Source organism: Polyodon spathula, chromosome 26, assembly GCF_017654505.1.
Source record: "Polyodon spathula isolate WHYD16114869_AA chromosome 26, ASM1765450v1, whole genome shotgun sequence".
NCBI lineage: Eukaryota > Metazoa > Chordata > Actinopteri > Acipenseriformes > Polyodontidae > Polyodon > Polyodon spathula.
In genome coordinates, this window is record NC_054559.1 from 14,388,486 (window position 1) to 14,413,485 (window position 25,000).

General features: G+C 39.5%; 2 protein-coding genes across 2 annotated transcripts in view; both read left to right on the forward strand.

The window, feature by feature from the left end:
* The first annotated feature begins 2,288 nt into the window (after window positions 1-2,288).
* Window positions 2,289-8,071, forward strand: LOC121300986 (monocyte to macrophage differentiation factor 2-like). Its single transcript, XM_041230037.1, has 6 exons — window positions 2,289-2,482; window positions 3,803-3,963; window positions 4,930-5,004; window positions 5,124-5,225; window positions 5,716-5,785; window positions 6,239-8,071. Exons 1-6 carry the CDS (start codon window positions 2,405-2,407, stop codon window positions 6,440-6,442), a joined length of 690 nt encoding a protein of 229 aa, XP_041085971.1. The 5' UTR covers window positions 2,289-2,404; the 3' UTR covers window positions 6,443-8,071.
* A 7,220-nt stretch (window positions 8,072-15,291) lies between these two features.
* Window positions 15,292-25,000, forward strand: part of LOC121300496 (ras-associating and dilute domain-containing protein-like) — a 10,902-nt gene continuing 1,193 nt past the window's right edge. Inside the window, exons 1-5 of the mRNA XM_041229065.1 lie at window positions 15,292-15,572; window positions 17,033-17,134; window positions 17,967-18,531; window positions 23,783-24,078; window positions 24,922-24,997. Coding sequence (XP_041084999.1) covers window positions 18,000-18,531; window positions 23,783-24,078; window positions 24,922-24,997 — 904 coding nt within the window. The 5' untranslated portion in view covers window positions 15,292-15,572; window positions 17,033-17,134; window positions 17,967-17,999. The remainder of the gene's footprint in view (window positions 15,573-17,032; window positions 17,135-17,966; window positions 18,532-23,782; window positions 24,079-24,921; window positions 24,998-25,000) is intronic.

A 25,000-nucleotide genomic window follows, 5' to 3' on the forward strand; every position in this document is an offset into this window, starting at 1 on the left:
TTCTTTAACACAGGCTGGAAGCATCATCCACCGAAATATCCTTCTTTAACACAGGCTGGAAGCATCATCCACCGAAATATCCTTCTTTAACACAAGCTGGAAGCATCATCCACCGAAATATCCTTCTTTAACACAGGCTGGAAGCATCATCCACCGAAATATCCTTCTTTAACACAGGCTGGAAGCATCATCCACCGAAATATCCTTCTTTAACACAGGCTGGAAGCATCATCCACCGAAATATCCTTCTTTAACACAGGCTGGAAGCATCATCCACCGAAATATCCTTCTTTAACACAGGCTGGAAGCATCATCCACCGAAATATCCTTCTTTAACACAGGCTGGAAGCATCATCCACCGAAATATCCTTCTTTAACACAGGCTGGAAGCATCATCCACCGAAATATCCTTCTTTAACACAGGCTGGAAGCATCATCCACCGAAATATCCTTCTTTAACACAGGCTGGAAGCATCATCCACCGAAATATCCTTCTTTAACACAGGCTGGAAGCATCATCCACCGAAATATCCTTCTTTAACACAGGCTGGAAGTATTGTCCACTGAAATATCCTTCTTTAACACAGGCTGGAAGTATCATCCACCGAAATATCCTTCTTTAACACAGGCTGGAAGCATCATCCACCGAAATATCCTTCTTTAACACAGGCTGGAAGCATCATCCACCGAAATATCCTTCTTTAACACAGGCTGGAAGCATCATCCACCGAAATATCCTTCTTTAACACAGGCTGGAAGCATCATCCACCGAAATATCCTTCTTTAACACAGGCTGGAAGCATCATCCACCGAAATATCCTTCTTTAACACAGGCTGGAAGCATCATCCACCGAAATATCCTTCTTTAACACAGGCTGGAAGCATCATCCACCGAAATATCCTTCTTTAACACAGGCTGGAAGCATCATCCACCGAAATATCCTTCTTTAACACAGGCTGGAAGCATCATCCACCGAAATATCCTTCTTTAACACAGGCTGGAAGCATCATCCACCGAAATATCCTTCTTTAACACAGGCTGGAAGCATCATCCACCGAAATATCCTTCTTTAACACAGGCTGGAAGTATTGTCCACCGAAATATCCTTCTTTAACACAGGCTGGAAGTATTGTCCACTGAAATATCCTTCTTTAACACAGGCTGGAAGCATCATCCACCGAAATATCCTTCTTTAACACAGGCTGGAAGCATCATCCACCGAAATATCCTTCTTTAACACAGGCTGGAAGCATCATCCACCGAAATATCCTTCTTTAACACAGGCTGGAAGCATCATCCACCGAAATATCCTTCTTTAACACAGGCTGGAAGCATCATCCACCGAAATATCCTTCTTTAACACAGGCTGGAAGTATTGTCCACCGAAATATCCTTCTTTAACACAGGCTGGAAGCATCATCCACCGAAATATCCTTCTTTAACACAGGCTGGAAGCATCATCCACCGAAATATCCTTCTTTAACACAGGCTGGAAGTATCACCCACCAAAATATCCTTCTTTAACACAGGCTGGAAGCATCGTCCACCGAAATATCCTTCTTTAACACAGGCTGGAAGTATCATCCATCGAAATATCCTTCTTTAACACAGGCTGGAAGTATTGTCCACTGAAATATCCTTCTTTTCCATGTTTTATCTTGACAGTTTGACTGACTGTAAATTAAGGACTGGAAGACAATTACAGTAGCTGCAATCTCTGTGTGTGTGAGAGGGATTGATTTGATGCTGTACGTTTCAAAATCAATACCAAAGTAACCCATTAGCCAAGATGTCTTGGCAAGAAGACGCTATTGGTTTTTTGTTCACTTCGATTCAGGAACACAATTGAATTTCTTTCCAAATGTACAAAGCTGAAAAGAACAGACAACAGAAGCAGCAGACACTAATGAGCATTAATTTCAAGGAAAGAAAAAACATGTTAACCTTTGCTTGTGATGATCTGGCTTTTAAGTGAGCGGCCATCAGCAACATTTCCTAAAATTAAGCAAAAAGTCAAACTAAATACAATATCCATACCTAGTATATACTATATATATATATATATATATATATATATATATATATATATATATATATATATATATATATATATATATATATATTTAACCAAAAAGCAGCATATAATCCCTTTAACCCTTCACACTAGTGTGATCAAGGAGCTGGGCAGCATGACAGCATTATATATACATCCTCAGAGAGAGAAAGTATGTTTTCTGGCCAGACAGAATTGCTGTTGTGATTCCCTTACTAAAACATGTTACTTGAGCAAATGACTCAAATGCTTTGTTTCCTTTCCAGAGTTAAAAGCAGCAGGATTTATCATGCATTGCTAATTGGTCAGAAAAACCAGAGAATTAAAACCGCCTGTTTGTTTTCAGATTCATGAACACCCGAGTTCCCGCCAATAAGAGATACCAACCGACGGAGTTTGAGCATGCGGCAAACTGCGCGACCCACGCGGTGAGTAATTAGACTCGTTTGTCTTGCTTCATGTTATTGTTTAAGTCTGTCAGTAGTTCAGGCTCAGCCTCTCTGAGTGAGCTACTTAGCCCATATCCTGGCCAGTACTTTGAGATTAGCCAGTGACAACCTCTTGCTTTTCTTGAAAACCCCCGGGACAGGATATTAGAAAGCTATACGTGGGATACCTTCACCTGTCAGTATTTAAAAAATCCAGCCGAAGGAGAATTTAATATATTAAGTGTTTAAACCTTTTGTGGATACAGTCAAATCGTTTACATTTATTCACACTTTTTTAAATGAAAAATGTAGAACTGATGTAGTATTTATAGTCATCTTTACGTTTGGATTTCAATATTTCAAATACACATTTTACATTCAGTTTCATATAAAGTGTTCGATTTCTGCATTTGAAACTGTAAATGATTTAACCTTTTGGAAAACAGATCCTCATGAAACAGCACAATTTCAGTTTGATATTTAATATATATGGTTTAGACATTTAAACCTTCAGTCTTACAGTAGCACAGATCTGTGCTTAGTATCCAAAGACTAAACATTACAATTTTCTATGCTTTTTCAATGGTATTTGGTTAGTACAGTACATTTTCTAACGAGTGCATCGCCTACTGCATTAGATCATTCCACTTCAGATAACTCAAGGGGCTGCATGAATCAAATCCTGCTTTATTAGATGGAATGTTTTGCACATGACTTTCTGTGGATGCAGGGGAAAAAAATCAGGGCAATGTTTTAAGCAACTGCAATTACTGGCACAGCCACAGTATGGTAAATGTTAGACCCAAGACTTTTGCTTGTGTGCTGGAGCTCATAGTGGATAATTAAAATATGACCCTGTGAGCTTGTAGTTAAGGTCAGGGTGAGGGTTAGGAGACAGGCACCCATTCTACATGTGTACCCTATAAAAGTGTACCCGGGTATTTTTTTGCGGTTCTGCCATTCTTTTCCCATGGTTTTCCTATTGTTTACCATGATTTGCCATGCTTATTAATATGCTTTACCGTACCCTGCTGGGTTTTGCAATGTGTACCAATGCTTTCACTATGCTTTATTGTACTCTGCTATTACTAAGGGGGACTTTTATAAAGGTTACAAAACCCCACATTGCACCTTCAGTCACTGTGTGTATAATTGTACATGTTAAGTTTCCTATTGATGTATCTATATTATAATGCATAATGTTTGTTGTTTTTTTCAATGTTTTGGCAGGGCAACTTGTATTTAAAATATATTTTAAAAAATTCAATTATAAAAATCATAACCGCAGGGGATATAACATTTTATTTTGCTTTTATTCAGCTCTGGATAATTCCCAGCATCCTTGGCAGCTCCATTTTATACTTCCAGTCTGACGACCAATGGGAGACGATCTCTGCGTGGATCTATGGTTTGGGATTATGTGGTCTCTTCATTGTCTCAACCGTGTTTCACACCATCTCCTGGAAGAAGAGCCACCTCCGGTACATGGAATGAGCCATTTCCTGTCCTTTACTTCAACTGCAGGCACAGCTCTTGAACTGCTTTTGTTAACTATTGCAGTGTTTATACAAAAACATATATATATATATATATATATATATATATATATATATATATATATATATACATCCATTATTTATATATATATTTCAAATCCAGAGGAGGTTTTGGCATTGGTATCTGCTAAACCAAAGAAAACAGAAAAGATAAAAGAAAGATGAGGCATGTCAAAGGCAAGCTCGGTCTTGTCAGGAAAGATGAGAGTGTCAAAGGCAAGCACATTTCTTGTCAGAGAAGCCTTACTTCTAAAGACTAAACACACTCAGTGCTCGAATATTTTGAATGTTACAATGTATAATGTAATTAGGCTAAAGGTTTTTCTGTTTATATTATAAATGCTGCGTAGGCAACGTGACTGGCTATATATTATTATAGACCCAAACAATGTAACACATATTCATCCTGTTAAGTATAATTCCATGCTATGTAAAATACAAAATCTATTCAGCTGTAATATTGATTATGAAAAGGCTTTGTTTTAAATGCAGTGGCATCTCTTGAATAAAAAAACATTTATAATCAAAGGTGAAAATATTTCAGTATTCATTTTTAGTGCTATTATATTTAGTGGGCCATTGGTCTTGATTGGGCTAACCTGTCATTCAGAGTAAAACAAGCAAAGAACCAGCTGCTTGGATGTGAGATAATGGCTGCTTTAGACTCTGTGGAGAACAGCCATCCACACAAACCCAAGCAGCTGTTTCTTTCAACATGCAATGTCTCTTAAATGCGCCTGGGCATTTATCAGAGGGGTATCTTTCAGCTTTCATTGTCCACGTATTTTTGGCTGAGGAAGAGGTTGAAACATTTGTTAATTTGGAAGTGAACCACCGTGTCATAGACGGATCGAGAGATATATAACATCGCTCCTTCTCTCCTTCTCTCAGAGGGGTGGAGCACTGCTTCCATATGTGCGACAGAATGGTGATCTACTTCTTTATAGCTGCATCTTACACCCCCTGGTGAGTGGAAGCTGCATGTGCAAGCAGCCCTGAGTGATCATTTAAATTGATTTTGTGTACAGATGTCTCTTATTCGCTATCATTACTAACCTCCCCTGCTTCTTTTTTTACTTTCTTAGGCTGAATTTAAGAGAGTTGGGGCCCTGGGCTTCTCACATGCGTTGGATCATCTGGATAATGGCTTGTGTTGGAACAGCTTATGTGTTTTTTTTCCACGAAAGGTGAGTGCAGGCAAGCAGACACACCTGTAATTGGTCGCTGCACAACACTTGCACGGTACTTCACGAGTGGCTAGCTGATTTTAAAACTGTGTGACCCACTGCAAAACAAGATGCCTTACATGTTTGGATTTAAACTGTTATTACTTCTCAATACTCAATACAACTACTGCATATGGGTTTGTATCATGATATTCTTGTACAAGAGAAATGGCCTGTCTGCTATGCTTTCTGCAGTTTACTATTAGATCCTGTAGAGGATACTCTGTAGTTTAGCAATTCAACCCTTAAGTGACACCCTTTAGCACACTTGTATGTGTAGAACTGTTTACACTAGTCCAATCTTCTATCTAGAACTGTTTTTACCCCCTACACTACTAGAGTGATCTGCAGAGTTGTGTTCAAAGAGCTGATCCATTTTCAGGGATTTTGATCACTGATTTATTTTCACACGGTTTGTCTCTTAATTCTCAACCCCTTTTGTTTGTTACAGGTACAAGATCGTCGAGTTAATATGCTACGTGGTCATGGGTGTCTTCCCTGCCCTTGTCATTCTCTCTATGGTAAGAACCTCATCAAATCAGGTTGACTGAGAAGCTGTTCTAAAGCTGGACCCCTGCACTATGTAACCGACATCTTTTTCAGTAAAAATGTGTTCCATTATACTAGAGTGCAAACGCAAAAGATAGGTTAGCTACTGGGAGCTGTCCTCATTTAAAAGGTCAGCTACCAATACCCATTGCAACCCATACTCAGAGACACACAGACAGAATGATGGAGTGAATGGGCCACTGACTTCTTAGAGTTCCCATTGAGGAATGTGGCTACACCACTGAATTATGGGGAAGGGGATTGTGACAACAGGAAGTCATTGATCAGAGAGATGTTGTTGGCAGCTGCTGGGAGAGGACCCCCAGTTTCGAATCCCATCTCATGGGTCTCTTTGGCCAAGGCGCTAGAACCAATGCAGCTTTGATACACTAGGCATCTTGAGAGCTTGTCTGTGTGTTTTGCAGGCTGAGAGAGACGGCTTGTTTGAGCTGATCCTGGGGGGCATGTTCTATTGCCTGGGTACGGTGTTCTTCAAGAGCGACGGCCGCATCCCCTTCGCCCACGCCATCTGGCACCTCTTCGTGGCGACTGGAGCCGGGATCCATTACTATGCCATCTGGAAGTACCTGTACACACAGGCCAGTGGTGAAGTGAAGACCCTGAGATAGCAGCAGTGTGACTGTGCGGCACGCGAATACACAGAGATTGTGATATGCACAGCGAGTTGAGCGAGGTTCCTTTCTGTTCACATTCATCACCGTGTTTTTTTAAAGATTTTTCTATTGGACAATGACTTTCCTAACTGGGTTCTCTGTGGGTATTTAAAAGCCCTGCAAAAAACAATTAAAAAAAAAACAATCCACCAACCTAGCCTTATGACGAAAGTCATCATGTACTGAACTTCAAAGGGACCCAAGTTAGTGCAAACAGCCTTTAAGGAAATGTAATATGCAGTACGACTGGTGCATTTTGAGTATATGTTCAGGATTTTTATTGTTTTTATTATACTACATTCATAAGGGAAAGTCTTCAGAAAGCTTAGAAGAACTCCAAATCTGCTTTGTGTTTTTTTTCTTTTTCTTTTTCTGTCTAGGCTGCAAGAGTTCCAGGATCAGTGATGCCTATTCACTGCACACAGGTTTCTGTTCATTAGACACACGCGTTACATCTTCAAAACTGAACTGGCTCTTAAACCGTAAAGTTTTATTCCAGTTTGGCACACAGCTAGTGTGAAAGGTTCTTAAGCTTATTGGTAGTGGGCTTCCCCTTGTGGCAGTTATAGGCATCACTGCTCTCCTCACGTCCTGGGAGTTCAACCACAAGAAGCCTTTTTAAATGTTGAACTCCACTCTGGATGAATGCTTGGTCTGATCTCAAAGTACATGTAGCTAATGTTGGCTATAGGAACAAACAAAAGCAGACAAAAAAGCAATACTATCTGCAGGAGTGGCTTATATTCAACATGTTTTTTTTTTCTAATTTGACCCTGTATACAGTGCACAGCTGTGCGCTCAATAAGAAAGTATATGTTGTCCTTTCTTTATGCCCAGTTTAAAATGGACCAGTACGTCTAACACCTTCAAGTTTATTCTGGTAATTAAAATCTACCAAAACTATAGGGTACTTTTTTTACCCGTGAGAAATATATTTCTGTTTTTATAGTATTTCTTGTCAAACAGGTAAAAACAATCACGAAGAGTTTCGTTTTCTTATTTTGACTAGCTTGATGGGATTCGTATGGATGGTGTTAATGAAACACATAACCTTTTCTCCATGCTAACTGAAAGAAGTTTCAGTTCTGTGTCCCTGCATCCAGTGGCACTGGAACCATTTTTAAAGTGGGGGTGCTGAAAGCCATTAAACAAAACTGTAACCCCTGTATATGATGGAAGCCATGCAAAGCCAGGGGGTGCTACAGCACCCCCAGCACCCCTAGTTCCAGCGCCCCTGCCTTCACCTTTGGAGAAGGGTTGATGTGTCTGAGAAGATATCTGTACTGTAAACAACAAACACGATGCTGCGCAAGAGACACTAACGTGTTCTTGTGTGAAAAGATAAGGGTTTTGTGACATAAGGGAGGTACAGTATGGTTATCTCTTTTGTCTTAGGATTCAGTTACCTTTGGACTAACTGCTGACAATAATGTAATTGGCTATTCCCTGAACGTTTGCATTTAGTCATAAAATCACCAGGATGGGGAGATCCCCTTATATTATTGCACAGTGTTTTTTGCAGTTTTACAACGCATTTCCCATGGTTTTACTATGCATTTACCATAGTCAAACCTGGATTTTTATTAATATGCTTTACCATACCCCTCTGGTCTTTGCGATGCTTACCTATGCTTTACCATGCTTTCAATGTGCTTTACTTACACTTTGCAGTGCTTTTACTGTGGGAAACCTTTACAAGAGGCAGTGTAAGAGAAGTAAAATCCTAGAAAAACATGAAACCATTCCAAGACCTTTCTAGGGCAATAGCGCTGAACACACCCTCAATGGCAGTATTTTTATGTACTCTTTGTGTTTCTTCAGCTCCTAACGCTGTGTAGGGTCTAAGGGTCCAACTTGCTTCGCTACTCATTGGAATATTAAAAGTAAGTCTGTACAGTGCTGCTCACATGTGGTGTCACGTGACCCAATTCCTGAATTCATCTAGTTTTTAGATGCTACAGAACAAGGTTACAGTATTAACATATGTTGCCAAAGCCTGTGCACATAGTAGCTTTGTTTGTAAGCAGCTGGAACTGATATGTGTGTGTGTGTCTGTGTTACTGGTTTTAATTTTGCCATTTTGCCCCGAGAGTATTAAACTGATTTAAACCACTGACACATAACAAAACAAACAAAAAAAAGAACCTAACTGAAGACTGAACATGTAGTTACAACATGGCCTTTGTCAGCTGTTCTTGTGCTGTAGCTATCAGCCTTCTTAAAGCCAGATTGAAGACAGCAGACAGCTGAACCGTTTGCCTCTAAGGGAATGAAACTTTTCCTTTCACAGCTCAGTATTTCACTCTGTTACAAACGGCTAGAAATGACACAGATCTTATTGGAATAGGGCTGTTTGTTTTTTGACTGGACACGAGGAAAACAAGAATATGGTACATATGTCTTCATGAAGCTTGTATGCTCATTTTCCTGTGTGTTGTAGCGAGATGTACTTTTCTTACACACTGTGCCTTATATGAAATCATACGAAAGCTGCCCCTTTCTTACATGGGTGTAAGGTTTGTTTTGTGTGAAGCTAATATTATATATGCATGTGCTTGTTATGTGTAAGAGACACACAGTGTGTCTGTACCACATTGTTGCTCACTCTGCTTGGTTCCTGATAGCCTGTGTTCTGTTCATTTTTGTTCTTTGTTTTCTTTGTGTTAATATCATATTTGATAAATGTCTGTGCGTTTTACAGAAATGGTCATTTGATCAAATGGCTTCTTTTCATTTTCAGATGAGGGTGTTTACTGATTGCGCACAATTGTGAGCATTGTGGGTTTGGTTGTAAATGACCCTATTTTTGTTGTGTTGCTTGAAATTATGTCTTAATACCTTTTCAATGCAAATGCATTCCATTATTCTAAAAGTTTTAAATGCATAATAAGTCTTTATATCACTATACCTAGTTCTGATCTTGACATGTTCAATTCTGGATCCAATGTTAGTCCAAATTGTAACCATTCACTCAGCAGTTCTTTTTGAGTTCTGAAATGTACGGACATTAATCTCTACATTCTGGGATTCCTTACTGTTTGACAGACTGTCAGGTAAGGTTCAGTGTCACACTAGAAACATACAATAATGCATATACAAAATATGAACAAATACAATAAATAGATACAGTAAGACATTGGTGCTTCTCTTCAATGGGGCGTGTGTTTAAAGCCTTTGCATTGCAAAGCACATTCTTGAGTCAGATTCTTGTAGTCATGACAATTTTTTTTTTGGATTGCATGCTGAAGTAACAGAAACAAAGTTTTATTAGTTCTTGTGAAAAGAGGATATCTCATCAACCGTAATATTATTGACAAACGATGTACATTTTAACAGTTTCATTTATTTAATTTAAGGAAAACAGAAGAATACCAAACAGAAATACCTCTTTGTGTTTGTTATTTATCTTTGGAATAACATGTAGGCTGGGATATTTGCCCCCAAATATCATTTTCATACTAACTCAGAGCTAAGTAACAGCTGACCTGTCTTTCTATCCTGCAGTGTCTGGGCTTGTGCTTGGCACGTTGCATTATGCTTACAGTTTTAGCTTAAATCAGTCAGAGAAGGAGATGCAGGTAAAAGTGGAAAATCTTTAATATATATATGCAGTCGCAGACAAAAGTATTTGGGCAGTTTTAAAAAATGAGAAAAACCACAAAGAAAGTGAATTCTACAATTTCTAATTGTTCTATTGAAGGATATAAATGAAAGTAGAGATTCAGCTTTATTATAGAACAGCACATTCTTCAACACATACAGCTTTGAGCTCTGCCAGCTACTTCGGTTTCCTTTTTGCAAAAGCAGCCTTCATGTTAATCTACATCACCTCGATGTGATTCAAGTCTGGAGACTGAGATGCCCAATTCATAAATGTAATCTTCCTTTTTTTTTTTAGAAATTCCTTTATAGACTGCTGAATGTCATTATCCTACTGGAATGAGAGTGTAAAATGTCTTGATATTTTGCAGCATTCATTGATCCTTCTACAATACAAAGATCACCAGTGCCTGAGGAAGAAAAACAAGCCCACGCCATCACACAACCTCCATCATGTTTAACACTGGCCATGATTAACTTTTCTTTAAATTCTTCTTCTCTTTTCCTCCAAGCATATTGTTGCTTTCTTGGTGAAAAAAGTTATATTTTTAATGAGTTTTGTGAGATGAGTTTGTGCATGTTATTTTTCATTGTATGCATGTTATGTAATTATTTCTTGTTTTCTTATAAAGCTGAATCTCAACTTTAATTTATATCTTTCAATAGAACAATTAGAAATTACAGAAATCACTTTCTTTGTGGGTTTTCTCATTTTTTCACTACCCAAATTGACCCAAATATAATATTATATCTATATAATCTATATATATATATATATATTATTCTCATGATACACACACACACACACACACACACACACACACACACACACACACACACACACATATTTTTTTCGAATTTAGAAAAGTAACTTCATATCAGCACTGAAATTAGGGCAGTGTCTGCAAACAGATCAACAAAAGAAATCAGATTAGAGTAGGTTATTGTTCCATTTATAAAACATCTAGAAATGTCTAACAAGATGGTTTTTTTAGGTTGTTCACAAGGAATAATAACTGTTTAGTACAATAAAATCTGAACAATATGTTATTAAAGTAATTAAAAGATTTCTTATAAATGCCTTGGTTCCACATCTATAACTCTGCTAATGTGTGTTATTGTTAATCCTTTATAACACCATGGGTGCATTAGTGCTAGTTTATAACTTTAAAGACAAGTGTTCCCAGTTTTGCGTTATAAGCACCGTTGCATCCTGAATACCTTCCTCATCTGTTTTAAATAACTAAGCCACACTGCCTATACATTTTTAAATGGTTTTCTTTTTATGACCATAACATGTTGTTATCTGGATGGAGTTTCTAAAATGTATTTGTCTGTATTCTCATGTCCTGTGGATCAAACTGCTATCGTAACTCCTGGGTGCTGTAAAGGTGTGTGAATGTTTTTTAAAAACAAGGATTGTATCTGGGGTTTTTTTCTTCCTTTTTGTGATGCCTGTATTTTATATTTAATAATAACTTTTTTGTAGTAATGATAAGTTCTTGTGGGTTCTTTTCTGTTTCTATACAGTATGTGCTATTACCTCCGTAGAAGTTTATTTGCACAGCAGAATCACAGTTTCTGAGATACAGCACTGTCCCTAATTGTGCTACCATTGCCCCTTAGTAGAACTCCATTGCATTGCCATGTCCCTGCTTTCAGTGCATCTCTGTACTATCCCATACTCTTTAACCAAAGATCACACCAGCCCTGAACTGTAATAACTCCAGTAGTGTGGCTGGATTATAATTTAATGACTTGTAATTTGAGTCATGCATCATTATTTCTGATGCATAAATTAACCAATTTGCAGGCTTCAGCTCTCCAAATGATGGTCCATCACCTCATTTAAAACCGTAGGGCACATTCACTATTGCTGCTGTTCAACGTTGAATTATGATACATGCAAAACTTCAGCTCAAGTCTTGAAAATCTTCATACCTAGCTTGTGAGGCATGTGTTTAGGGATTCATATACTGTGTTTAAGTCTATTCTCAGCAGAAACATACATCACAAGCAACTACAATTAAACCGAATTTGACAGATTGTTATATGCTGAGGCAATAGCTGTCTGAGATAATTGGAGACTGCAGAAGGAATTAATAATAAATAATTAGGTTATGATTTTAAAATAAAACAAGGCTCTAACTCTTTCACACTAATGCATGTACCAACACAAGTTGATGGTAAAGACCTACTATAACCAAACCCCAGATTAGAAAAATCAGATTAGTCCATATTTTGAAAATATGTTAATATGACTCTTTTGTTTTAGTATATTTTCCATTCTGTTGCTTGAGATGGCTGCCCATTAAAGCCACTACAATATATTCCTACCTTTGTTGTTGGAGGTTAATTATTGTCTGTGCCTAGGGAGGCTGAGCCCAGAAAGATTCATAAGAGTTATACCAGTGTCTACCTAAAGGGGGAGACGTCCTTGCAGAGACGTATCTCCTGTCTGCCTGAAGCTGTGGGGTGCATGGAATACCATTATAACTGGCGCAGTACTCTGTTGACTGTCAATAGAATTATAGGAACACAGCATGCCAGTCTGCTGCAGCTTTGTGCACAGGTTTGATACATTCTGTAAAGTCATTATTGGGCATAGAATGATTTTGTTCACTTATTAAAAAAAAAGGTTTTGCAGTAAAATATATTTAGCATTGCATTAGTAATCTTCAAAAAGAACCTGAAATGACCTACTGAAAGATTCTATTAAATAATTTTCAGGCAAAATAATAATAATAAAAACACCAGGTATATAGCCTCCACAAGCCTAACCTTTGGTGTTTATGCTGTGCAGCTGTGTCAACACTCTTTCAATTCCTGATTTTCTTTTCCAGTCCAGACGGATCCCTGTGGTATGGTGCTGTAGAATCAATTTCACCCAGCTTCAGGGAGGTTTGCTCAGGTCGGAGAACACATCTCTACAAGAAATCTTTCAAATGCAAATGGAAAGCACTTACATTTTGTTCTGTGAAATACACACCAAGGATACCCTACAGCCAGGGTTTATTTATCAAGCAGAAGCCAGGTGCTACTCCGCCCGTATGTATATTCAAATGATTACATTGCTCTATCCCTGCGCTCGCCAGTTCCTTCATGCAATGGAGTTTAAAATTTTGCATAATATGGAAGCAATTTGGAGAATCTTTCAAGGGCCTATGCTCAGCAAAAACAATTGCAATTAATAAGTTATAAATAACACATATTTCTTTTTTTTCATACCCAAAGTAAAAAAAAAAAAAGCACGACTTGTTAATATGTTATAACTCTTAGTAGTATTAGAGTTTGTTTGAACTGGTGGCCATGTTAAATAGAACAAGATACTAGTTATCTTTTGGTGTAAAAACAAAACCAGTAGGTTTTCCCAGTAGTACTGAGAGAATTGAATTATCATGTAAAGTCTGGTTGGGGCAGGTTGTCACACTGTTTTGGAGGTTGGTTGTCACATGTAAATCCTATAGGAAGAAGTCTTATATTTTTTCTTTCTACTTTTTTACACCAAAATGTGGGATATGTCACCCTGTAATGCTTATTTAAATTATTTACTGTTTGTCTTCTGGTTCTGTGGAGGCTGTGGTATTATTTTGTAGCATGGGTCAACATTTCAAATATATATAGGTCTGTATTTTTTATGTTCACATAAAAAGTAAAAATCCAACTTTTTCTTTCATTGTGCACAGTAGAAACTTTATGTTTATGTAAAAAAAAAACGAAAAATGTTGCATTATTGTCTAGTGTAAAAGCAAGAACATGCCGCTCTGACAGCCAACCCCATATCGTGTGCCAACCAACCCCAGTATGGGGCAGGCTGTCACAGGTGGCCAGCGCATTTTCAACCGTCTAAATATCATATTTGGAATAAAGCTATGCTGAAATAAAAAAACATCAATTTGTATGTGAAGAGTTATTCTTCAATATAGCGAGGAACAGAACCTCGCTGCATGTCACCAGACTGAGGAAAACAATAATCAGTTAATCAACAATACATATACCAGTTCTTAATGAGTTTGTATAACAGAAGCCACTAAACAAATGCAATCTCATGCAAATCACAATAATTAAAAAAAACATAAAGCAGTCTGAAATTCTCAAACAAGCATTAACCACTTCCTCTGTGCCCATTTGTGACCTTGTTGTCTCTACAGAACTAAGTAGAAACATGGCACCATTGGTCTGCAGTTTGCATTCGCTGCAGTTCTTACCTTGGGGACAATGGGTAAATTGCATTTAATATAATCACCAATTGTGAAATTATAAACAAAACTCTTTGTATCTGGCTCATTTCAAATGGGGTCTCCTCTCATTTCAATCTGACTTCAGTTGCAGACTTTAAGTATCCAGTAATTGAGTGCTGCTCATTTGAAATGCCTCGCATGAATATCAGTCATAGGGCGCAAAGGAGATTAAATTATAAATTCAAATTCAAAGCCATGATGTTAATATCCTTACTTTCTATAAATCAACAAGCAGACAGACCCGCTCTCATTTTCACGCATTTCAGCGCGCTTATGCAGAGGTAGCGGCCGGGTGATAAAGCAGGAACGTGGGGAGCTAATCTAAGCACTTAATAACGTGTCAGGAGCCGCTCTATAACAAGGTGTAATCTTAGGACTCCTTATTAATTTACATCGATAATGTTTCTTTTTTTCCCACCTGGTAGCCCGCAGACGTGAGCCTTTTGCAGCGTTTCTACTGTGATACATCTCACCAATTCTTACGTGCCATTAAAAGTGACATACGCCTTAGGGTGTTCTTGGTTACCTTTGAAGCTAACAACATTAACACACAAGGTTATTGGTTACAGTACCTTAAATAGCAACTATGTTTAAGAAAAAATGTATACTATGGTATACCAAAGCAGGACAAAGTCCACAGCATGGCAAGGCGTAGTAAAACGCAAACGCTTTCCAAAGCACAGATAAGAATATCAATACTTGATAAAGTATGGTAAAGCAAGGTAAAAAAATATATATAATAAAATGCCTAACCATGCCAAAGAACAGTAGCAAGTAATTATGTGATGTCCTGATACATTTATATGACTATATAAAACTTCCAAAACATTATGCAGTAGTGTGTTTCACAAGGCGCACCAGTCGGGTGCGCTGCAAATCTGCAGGCTACGGCTATGCACATGTGATCGCGTTGCAGAAAGGGTTGGGACTCCCGGCAGATGGAGACATTAAACTTGCGGGGAGAGCACCTTGGACCAACGGCTTGAGACAGGCAGCACCAGAAAACGAGCGACAAAGCTTGTGTGCAGTTCGGACATCTCCGGAGGGACTCGGACCCAGGGAACGCAGATGTACCAGCCGGTGGCATGAAACTAAACAGGAGAGAGAAGCGCGAGTCGAACACCCAGAGGCAGAGCGATCACACAGCGGCTAGACAGAGCAAATAGATACCAAGTTAAAAAATGACAACCCGCAAGAAACACACGTAAATAAACTGAAGAATGGATGTTGGGATGGCAGAAGAGGTTAGTATGTATTAATTATATGGTTTGTGAGAAGAGAGACAATTTAGAAAACATGCACTGTACAAAACGTTAAATAAAGTTGAAAAAAAAAACATTAATAAAAAAAAATAGTAGCGTTAATTTAGGTTTTCAAGATACCTTTACATTTTATAATAATGGATACTCGTAATACAAAATAATAATGGAAAAAAAAAAACATTTACAATTATTAAAAAATACTATAAAACTACATTTTAATTAATGTAATATAAATAGAAAAGTGTCATTTTAAGTAATGTTTTAAACCTTAAAAACTGCAAAGATATGCAAGCTTTTTAGGCGTACAGTATAAATCACACTGTCAAGTTCAAATAAAATGACAGTTTAATTGAAATAGCCTCCCCGGTTGCTACTGGAAACCTAACTGTCCGCAGCCTGCCCGTCTGCATACAAACAAAGCTGGAATTTACGACATTGAGTGACCAGCATACGACCTCACCAAACTTTGTAGTCAGAATGGAACAGTAAGATTCATGCATAACTACTACAAACAAATATCAGCTAATGCCAGCCGAACCCTGATTAGATCACATTAGACAGCTGACTGGTTTGTCGACGAACTGTTGCTTTGAGTTACCCAACACCGCAATGATGTAGTGTCTTGAAATCTCATCCGTATGTTTATTCCTTGGTTTCCTGGTTCGAGGTACCAATTACTCCACAAGCATGTAGATTGTGTTTTTTTTTTTTTGGTTCAATCACGGGAAGAATTCAACCAATATTTGTTTGAACTGCTGTGATAGCAGCTGGTTCGTCGATGGCTTTAGTGCTCAGAATCAAAGTTCATCTTAATGTCTCCTCTACTTCAGCCCGTCTGCACAGCTCGAACCTTCCTACCCACAAGTCCTGCATACCTACAATATATAATAGACAGATGTGTTGAAGCAGCTGGCTGACAACATAGGAATGTATGCCTAGGTGAAGCTTATGAAATATGGCTCTACTTCTCAGAAATGTGCATGGCGATGAAGAGACCCATGACTTAGTGGTGGATGAAGAAACTATAGACTTCAGTGCTGATGTCAAGCGGTTCTTCTGTAAACTATGCTCTGTGTATATTGGCACTTTCTGTTAAGTCTGAAAGGTCTAGTGAATTCATGGCCTCTTTAAAGTCCCTGAATGCTGGTGTATTATCAAGTGTGCAATACTTCTTAATGGTCCCAATAACAGGGATGTTGGTATGCTGATAATGCACATAGCATTTCCTCCCAAAGTGTTGTAGGGTTTTTTTTGTTTTTTTTAATAGCAGCTTGTAATAGTTGCGTGACTACCAAAGTGCATTCAAGCAGTCCAATCACACTTTAAAAGCAGTCTTTAAATGAGTCCTGCGTCGAAGCTTTGTGAATCGGAGAGCTGGCGTGGCAGTCCTGTTCTCTTTCCTCAGCCAAGACAGACATGCATCCCTTTGTATTCCTCTGCAGTCCTTGTGGCATGCTAAAATGAAGTGGGGCTGTGAGCAGATATCGCTTTACCTCGGGGATTCAGCTCTTGGTGCACGGCAGAGGACACTCTGCAGCAGCAAGGTGAGCAGAAAAGGACTCGCTTGTGTTTACAGCACAGGGCTAGAGCGTCTGCAGAGAAATCCAATGACACGGATACTCTGCTTATAGATTTTGAAGAGAAAAAAAAAATTTGCTGGTTTTAAGAGCCGCAGCAAGCCTGTGATACTAGCAGCCGGTCAAATATTTAAAACCAAAAAATCAATGGGCTATACACTGTACAGGATCTCACACAGGCAAGCAGTATTTGCTTACCCTAGTTCAGCAGCAACCTTCAACACCGTGGTACTAATTCACTGAAACTGAACTATCATGGAATTTATATCTTTTATTTGAAACACTTCTCATTGCTCTGAGTGTTAAAGAGTAACATGTCTGCTTGTTTGGATTATGTGTGAAGGAAGCAACTAACTCAGTTAAGGGCAGAATTGATTTGGACTGAATCAAACAAATCCTGCCCCTTTACTTCTCTGAAGGTGTGCTTAAACTGTACTGTAAAACTGAAAGGGTGCTGTAAAAGGAGGTGGTATTTTGTATAAATAGTGCGAGTGTGAGGCTATGGGCAATTTGGGGCATTTTAGATCCTTATATGTGCATTTAAATGTGATCCGTCTTCACAACTGTCCCTATGCATATGTTTGAACTCTTTTTTTTATCAGTTATTAAAATACATTTGGCCTTCATTAAACTTTCGTAGAAGCTGACAACATTCTAGAACAGTCTCTTGAATATTGAACTGTATTTGTCTGGCACTGAGATGTAGAGAGCACCACCAGAGCCCCTATGTAAAAAAGACCTAAAGCCATTAAGTGCCTGTAACTGGATAAACTCATTAAGGTCTTTTCCCTCTTTAAAGGTCTAGATCCCGCTGGCCTAGTGAAAGCTCTACATGTTCTACGGGTCTTCTGCAAGCATGTCCCTGCCCTCCAAGAAAAAACTGAAGAGACAGAGCCGGACCTTCACGCAGGTCCTGTACCGGACTTTGAGTTACCGGGACCACCGCTCCGTCACCAACATCAGCGACCAGGTGGCCGACGACCCTGCCGAGCTGTCCACCCAGACCTCAGTCCCTGGGGTGCTCAAGATCTTCGGGGACGAGATCTGCATGGGGGCCAACTACAAGAGCGTGCTGGCCACGTCGTGCTCCAGTGCCCAGGAGCTGGTGAAGGAGGCCCTGGAGCGCTACTCCCTAAACAAGGCTGCTGCCTGCAAGTACCTTCTCTGTGACGTCATCGGGAGGTTCGAAGGGGCGGACAAGCGCTGGCGGACTGAGTGCATCAGGGCCCTGGGGGACAACGAGAAGCCCCTCCTGCTGCAGGATTTGTGGAAGCCAAAGGAAGGATTCGCCCGCAGGTTCGAGCTGCGCAGACGGGCTGAAGTGGAGGAGATGGCTGCCGGTGAAAAAGACACTGTCACAGCAGGTACTGTAGACGCTCGCTGTGGTTCTGTGTGCTCACTTGCTTGTTGCATGAAGATGTGTTTGTGCACAAATTGTGCCTTGTGATGATGACATTTAGAGCTAAGGTCCAGATGATCGCTGACCAGTATGAAGAAAATAACTAAACTAGTGACGGCTGTGACAGAAAACAAAGACTGCTGCATTAAATTCTTTGTGACAGCGAGTAATGTGCTTATTGTAAAAACTGTATTTATCTTTCCAATTTATGTACTATAATAAGCCTGGTGGCATATTTTTTAAACTGGTTCAATTAATGAAAACACAAGTTGGTTTTTCATTTCAAAACTGGGACTAGTTGGCTGTGTAATATAATTAAGGTCTAGGTAATGTAAATTAAGGTCTTTTAAACAGTCACAAGCAATTTATTTCTCATGTTGTCACATTAACATGTGTTTTTTTCTCCTTTTTAAAATAGCATAGATAAGTTAATTAAATACTATACCCCCTTTTTATCATATTTTACATATAACCTACCTGCTGCTTCATTATTATCCTTGTGTTCCAGTCTAGTAATTCACCATATGAGCTTCCAGACTGTCCAGAAAAGTTAACTTTCACAGTTAAATCTGTATTGACTCAGTCAATTGTAACAACTTTTCTTCGACTGGGTGGTCATATGTTTCACTGTGTCGCCTTAGACGAAGGAGGTTAAACCCCAGCTCCCACAGCAAGGGCAAAGAGAGGTTGATTATTTTTTTTTTGTACAGGGATTTTCAATTGTAAAAATAACTCAAGTGGCAATTTATTTAGAAGCTTATATATGTAACCCCCACTGGAATCTTGAAGGATTTTTTTTCCGGTGTTTGCTTTAATTGAAAGTTTCCACTAAAACAGTATTATGGTACACATCTTATTATAATGTAACACTAAATATTCAACTCGACACTGCTAGACATGCTGTGTTGTGAAAGGAGTAAGATTACCTATAAATCTGACGTCTGCTATGATGCAGCAGTCTGACTGCTGCTCAGACCCACTCAGGCACAGTGTCTGGGCAATAAATCTATTGCCTGTTTGTTTCTATGGAGACAAAGACAGAAAGGGGGAAACAAACAGAGTGTAGCATGTGCAAGACTTTTTCCATGCAGATGTGTAAAAAATATGAATGTTGTGTGTTCATGGGTCTGTAAGTGTGACCGAACTAGTAGCTTTGCTGTTTGATGCCAAAGTGGACAGTCACTATCAGAGCCTATGCTGCTTGTTTGCATAGATGCTGTCATTTGATGAGATTAAAGTAAAGAAATGTAAAGTACAGCAGCTCTGATCATAAGAAAACTTGTGAAAGGCAGTTTATTGTTCCACTATATAAATTGTAGAATACCTTTTCCAACAAGCCTGCAGTCTCATCCAATGCAGTGTGCTAAAGAGGGTTTTTATATATGTGTTTGTTTGCTGTGGGTAAGTAACAGTCCTCAGTGCTGCTTCAGCATTATTCTTGTGGCTCAATCTAGTAATTCACAATATGAGCTCCCAGCTTGTCCCGAGAAATGAACTTTTATAGCTAATCCGTCTCGACTCAGTCAATTGAAACAACTTTTCTAAGACGGTGGATCGAAAACTTGATCATCAGTATTGAAGCTGAAGATGGAACTAAAAAAGCAAGTCACATTTTTTGCATATTTCCTTGGACAGCATAACTTCACTGTGCAAAACTTTTGAAATCGCTAAAAGGGAAAACCATGACTCTCAGACCTTTCCTTTTGCTTTCTGTTTTAAGAACACCCCACCCTCCCAGCCCCTACGTGGAAAAGTGAGTCAGAATAACCTCTCTGAAGCAGCGGAAAAGCCATTCCCCTGCTAACTTTAATCCTGAGATGGGATTAATAAGGGAAAAAAAAGGATCCAAACAGTTGACAAACCAATTCTGTATGTAAAAAAAAAACAAACAGTTCAAAGCATCTTATGTTTTATTTTGCTTCACAGTACTTAGCTTTTTTTCACCAGGATATGATACCACTCCTGGTGTAACCAGCTGTGCAGTATTTCTGTATAAGGGCTAACGGTTACACTGGGATGGGCAGCTGGAATGGTGTTGACCATTGGTAATAGCACAGTGGTAATATTTTCATATTGCAGTATCATGGTACAATTATCAGTAAATCATTACCACTGATATTGCTAAGGGTTCTCTGGGGGGCGGGACCCTGGTATTCTAATGGTTTCTAACTTCTAACTTCAATACGTTGTTATGCGCAGCTAACCATGAAGCACAATGAAGTAAGTCAGCTGCTTTCAGACAAAAATGCAAGCAATGCGTAATAAAAATGCCAATATCAGGACAAGAGCTCTAGGAAGGGGAATAAATGAAGAATCGGCACCCGTGCCCTCGCAGACGGCATTTGCAGAGGAAGAGCTAAAGGCCAGGGGAGGGGAGGAGAGGTTAGAAATATTGCACATAGTCAAACAGCATTTATAAAGAACGCACAGAGCACAGATGAGAATAGTGAGCAGGCTGTGATGGATTGGGGAGGGGCGGTGCACAGGGTCTCTCTCCATCACCGATACCAACAGCCGTGCTTGACTCATTACAATACCTAAAGAGTTTTCTCTCCCACCTCGCCAATTTCAGCGCACAAGACAAGCGTACTGTACGCCGCACGATTGCAACATTACTGTGTTTAGTTGACTTGTGGGCTGCTGCTTCAAAAACGTTGTCTGCTAGGACCCTACAGCTGCTAGTCTTTCACAGGCAGTGTTTTTCCCCCAGAGATTTTGTTATCAAGGGCTTTTCATTCGCTGGCCTCGGTTGACGTAAATTCTGTCTAGTAAGCCAAAGTGTCGTCCAAAATAGTAAGCATCCAATGGCCAGAGAAGGATCAAATCTTGTAAATAAATTATTTAAGGACTGTAATTAGAATAGCCAGGTGACATGCTAGAAGGGAGAGTTTACCAGTGTGAAATACTATAAAAAACAGGGATAGTAACCCTTTATGAAACAGTATATTCCTTACTGGTTATTCACAGGCTTAGGAATGGCTGTATAACATTTGATTGCCCCCCGTTACTTTGGCTTATTATGTTGGTGAAACATAGGTAAGTTTGGTGCTGGAGTTATGCCTTGAGCTGCAGTTCAAGGTTTGATTTAATATAATACGTGACAGAGCCACACACATTGACACAAAACTGAAGATATCAATTTGTAGATTAGAATGCCTCAGCGAGGTGAGTGCACTGTGTATCACACTGAGACTAGGAGCTGCACCATTCCAAATCAATCAAACTGACAGCTGCTCAGTGGGTTGATTTAAATGAGCCAAGGTTAATTAAAACCTCACAATTTTGCAACGAGGGCTTAAATCTATAATTAATGGATGCATCTGGTTAGCTGTCAACAGCCAGGTGTATGGGTCTAGATCCAGCTTCAATAGAGATATTATCAGTTCTAAAAATAGGGATTGGAAAGTTGGTGGTTGTTTTTTTTGGTAATTTTTTAAGGGATACTTTCTAAAGGAATTTCAATAATATCAATAGGGTATTTGCGTAATACAATATCAATTAAGTTTTTGGGGTTCCATTTGGTAGGTGAGCGTTTGTTTGCTTTCTGTCAGTCAGATGAATGCTTGCAGAAAATAAACCGCAGTGCACAGGAACTACAGTTAGGAACATGTTTACAATGTAACAGAAAGGGTTAAAAAGTAAGTCAGAGGTGGGGTAATTAAATATGCATGCAAAGCAGAGTGATGGATAATAAGTAGGTGCATGGCTCCCATCAGTTGGCAAAGCTGGCAGTGTTTGCGCTTTGGAAAACAAGACATTTTTCCTGGGCTGGTGCGGTGTTGCTTCTTCTGTGGGTCCCAGGGCTCAGGTGTCTCTTTGATGTGTGGAGTCAGAAGTAAAGGCATGAGTTTCCAGGCTCTACTGCACTGCTGTCTGCAATGAGTGCTATATAGCCCCCTAGGCAATTGGAATAGATATCCTGCTCTCAAATATCATGCAGCTTTTCAGAATGAAATATTATTATTATTATTATTATTATTATTATTATTAATAATATTGTATGTTGCTGTCACGGTGGGTTGTTTTTGACTTTTTTTCTTTCCTAGAAGACAAAACGTTCTCTTTAAATATTTAAAAACATACTTGAGAAACAAACCCAGTGCTGTCTGTACTACTATAAGAAACGCTGCCTGGTGGTAAAATATTTTGCTAAATTTGTCTGCTGGACTTGCTTTCTAAAAGTTCTAGTTAATGTAGATGCAGTACATTCAGGAGAAGAAACAGTTGTGGAAATATTTATTGCAAAGTTTTTGCTCATCCCAAAAACAATGACATAGATTGAGACGGTTGCCATGGTACAAAGTAACCCTCCAATGCCCTTCTTCATTGTAGGACCTCTCAAACACCCCCACCTAATAGTGACACCTGCTGGTAGAGGTGGAAATCACAGCGCTGGGCAGTCACCTCACTTCCAATGCCTGCCAATGCCTATTACTGCCCCAAGAGCGAGTTCTAGCAGCTACACAGGTTTGAACTGCCTCCCTCCCTTCTTCATTGCCATCATCATGATCGCTGTTGATGGACTAGGTTCCCCAACTTGGAGCAGGATTGTTGTTTTTATGCAACCATTTCAAATGTACATCCTGACGGTTTGGCCTGCTGTAGATGATCAATAATATTACTTTATCCAAGAGATTTTTTTTTTCTTGCATTGCTTGTGCACATTTTTTTTTATAAGTAGCTCCATGGATCTGATGCATAAGGAAATCAAGTGTCTTACCAAAAGTTTCACAGGACTTTGGAATGGGAGCTCATGAGACTGAGCCCTTTGTTCTATATGTCTATAAGGTTGGAAGGCCCTCTTATAAGTCTTGTAAATCAAATCTCAACAAGTCCAATCACTCACAGATTTTATTTGTCCTTCTTAACTTAAGATTCACTGCTTAGAAAGGAGAAAAAACATCTGTTTGTTTTTCGAAGTAATTTAAAGATTTTTTTTTCCATTTTAACATTAAGGTGAAATATTATCTGTGAGCAGCCCATAAAATAATTCTGCATGGAAATAAGGGTGCTCTGCTGGATACATGAATTGCTGTATAATGCCTTATCATACTGCCTTATCAATCCATAAACAAAAAGCCTAAAAAGCTTTATTGTCTTTGTCGGCCAGTTTTAACATCTCGTGTTCTTATCCCTCCTCCTTGCAGCACAATAAAAAAAAGCCTCTGAAACTCAGCAGGGTCCCCTTCACCTGCCCGCCTTGTTTTTCACCCCAGGTATAAACGCCCAGGCGAGGAAGCTGCAGCGGAACCGAGCGAAGGGAACCACAACACTGTCACCGGGGGGGTCGCTCTGCCGCAGCCTGAGCGAGACCAGCCTCAACCTGACGGGCGTTCCTGGGGACGAACCCAAAAGATACTACTCCACGCTGCCGGGGCCACTGCGAGGGCGGGCAGGGAGGGAGGGCTCCCATGATGGCAGGAAGAAGGAGGAGAGGGAGGGCGGGGGCGTGCGGCACTCCCTCTACCACTCACCCCACCTGCTGCTGCTCCAAGGATTCAACCAGCGCAACGTAAGGGAGAGGCCCGCGGCTTTATCAGGACATCCCACAAATTACCATTGGCGCACTAGAACTGAGAGATAGTCCCCTGGGCAAGTCAAGACAAAAATAGGACAGCTAATTAGAGGTGATCAGGATTTCCAGTGAGATTAGCAGATCCCCCTCCCCCTTGTATGCCAGTGGCATGGAAACAATGAACAAAAATCTCTCTTTAATCCTTTAGCAAGTAAACTGCATGAGACATCATTAAAAGAGTAGAGCTACTCAACAACTGTAAAGCTAAGAAGTAAACTTGTATGTGCATCAGATTAATACAAAGTAATATGTGTAGATTATGCATTCATTAAATAGGAATATAGGTATTTTATATCTAGACATAAAGGTACAATTGGGGATGGCAACACACACACACACACACACACACTCACACGAGGTTCAGAATAATGCAGCGAATTGTAAGGAGTGTATGACAATCTGCAGACATAGTGGGGATGGTTTCTAGGCACAGTCGAAGAAGTCTACTTTATTTATAGAAGCAAAGGATTGAGATAATTCAATTACAACACTATTGCTCAAAGAGTAGACAGGCTCTGTCTGGTGTGTTCAGGATGGGATTGTGAAGGAGCTAATTTCTATATATGAAAAGTAAAAGGATCATACTTTTCTACAATACATTTAAAATATGTTTTTGTAAGTGTGAAATGTATAATTATGCATTTTTGTGTATTATATTGCTCGACAATTTTATATTTTCTAACGTGGGTCTCCACCAGTTCCATAAGACCGCTATCATAGAACCATACTGGCAAGTACCTCAACCCGTGCACGAGTAATCCTGTTGTGTTGTGACCACAGGACTGCCTGGTGTACCTCCTGAACCGAGACCAGCACACCGTGGGTCAGGAGACGGGCTCGGCCCGGCCCAACATCTGCC

What these genes read in the sequence shown, in the direction of transcription:
- LOC121300986 (XM_041230037.1), top strand. Translation starts at nt 2,405, where the DNA reads ATGAACACCCGAGTTCCCGCCAATAAGAGATACCAACCGACGGAGTTT. An exon ending in CAAACTGCGCGACCCACGCG is followed by an intron (nt 2,483 to 3,802) that starts GTGAGTAATTAG and finishes GCTTTTATTCAG; the next exon opens with CTCTGGATAATTCCCAGCAT. An exon ending in GTGTTTTTTTTCCACGAAAG is followed by an intron (nt 5,226 to 5,715) that starts GTGAGTGCAGGC and finishes TGTTTGTTACAG; the next exon opens with GTACAAGATCGTCGAGTTAA.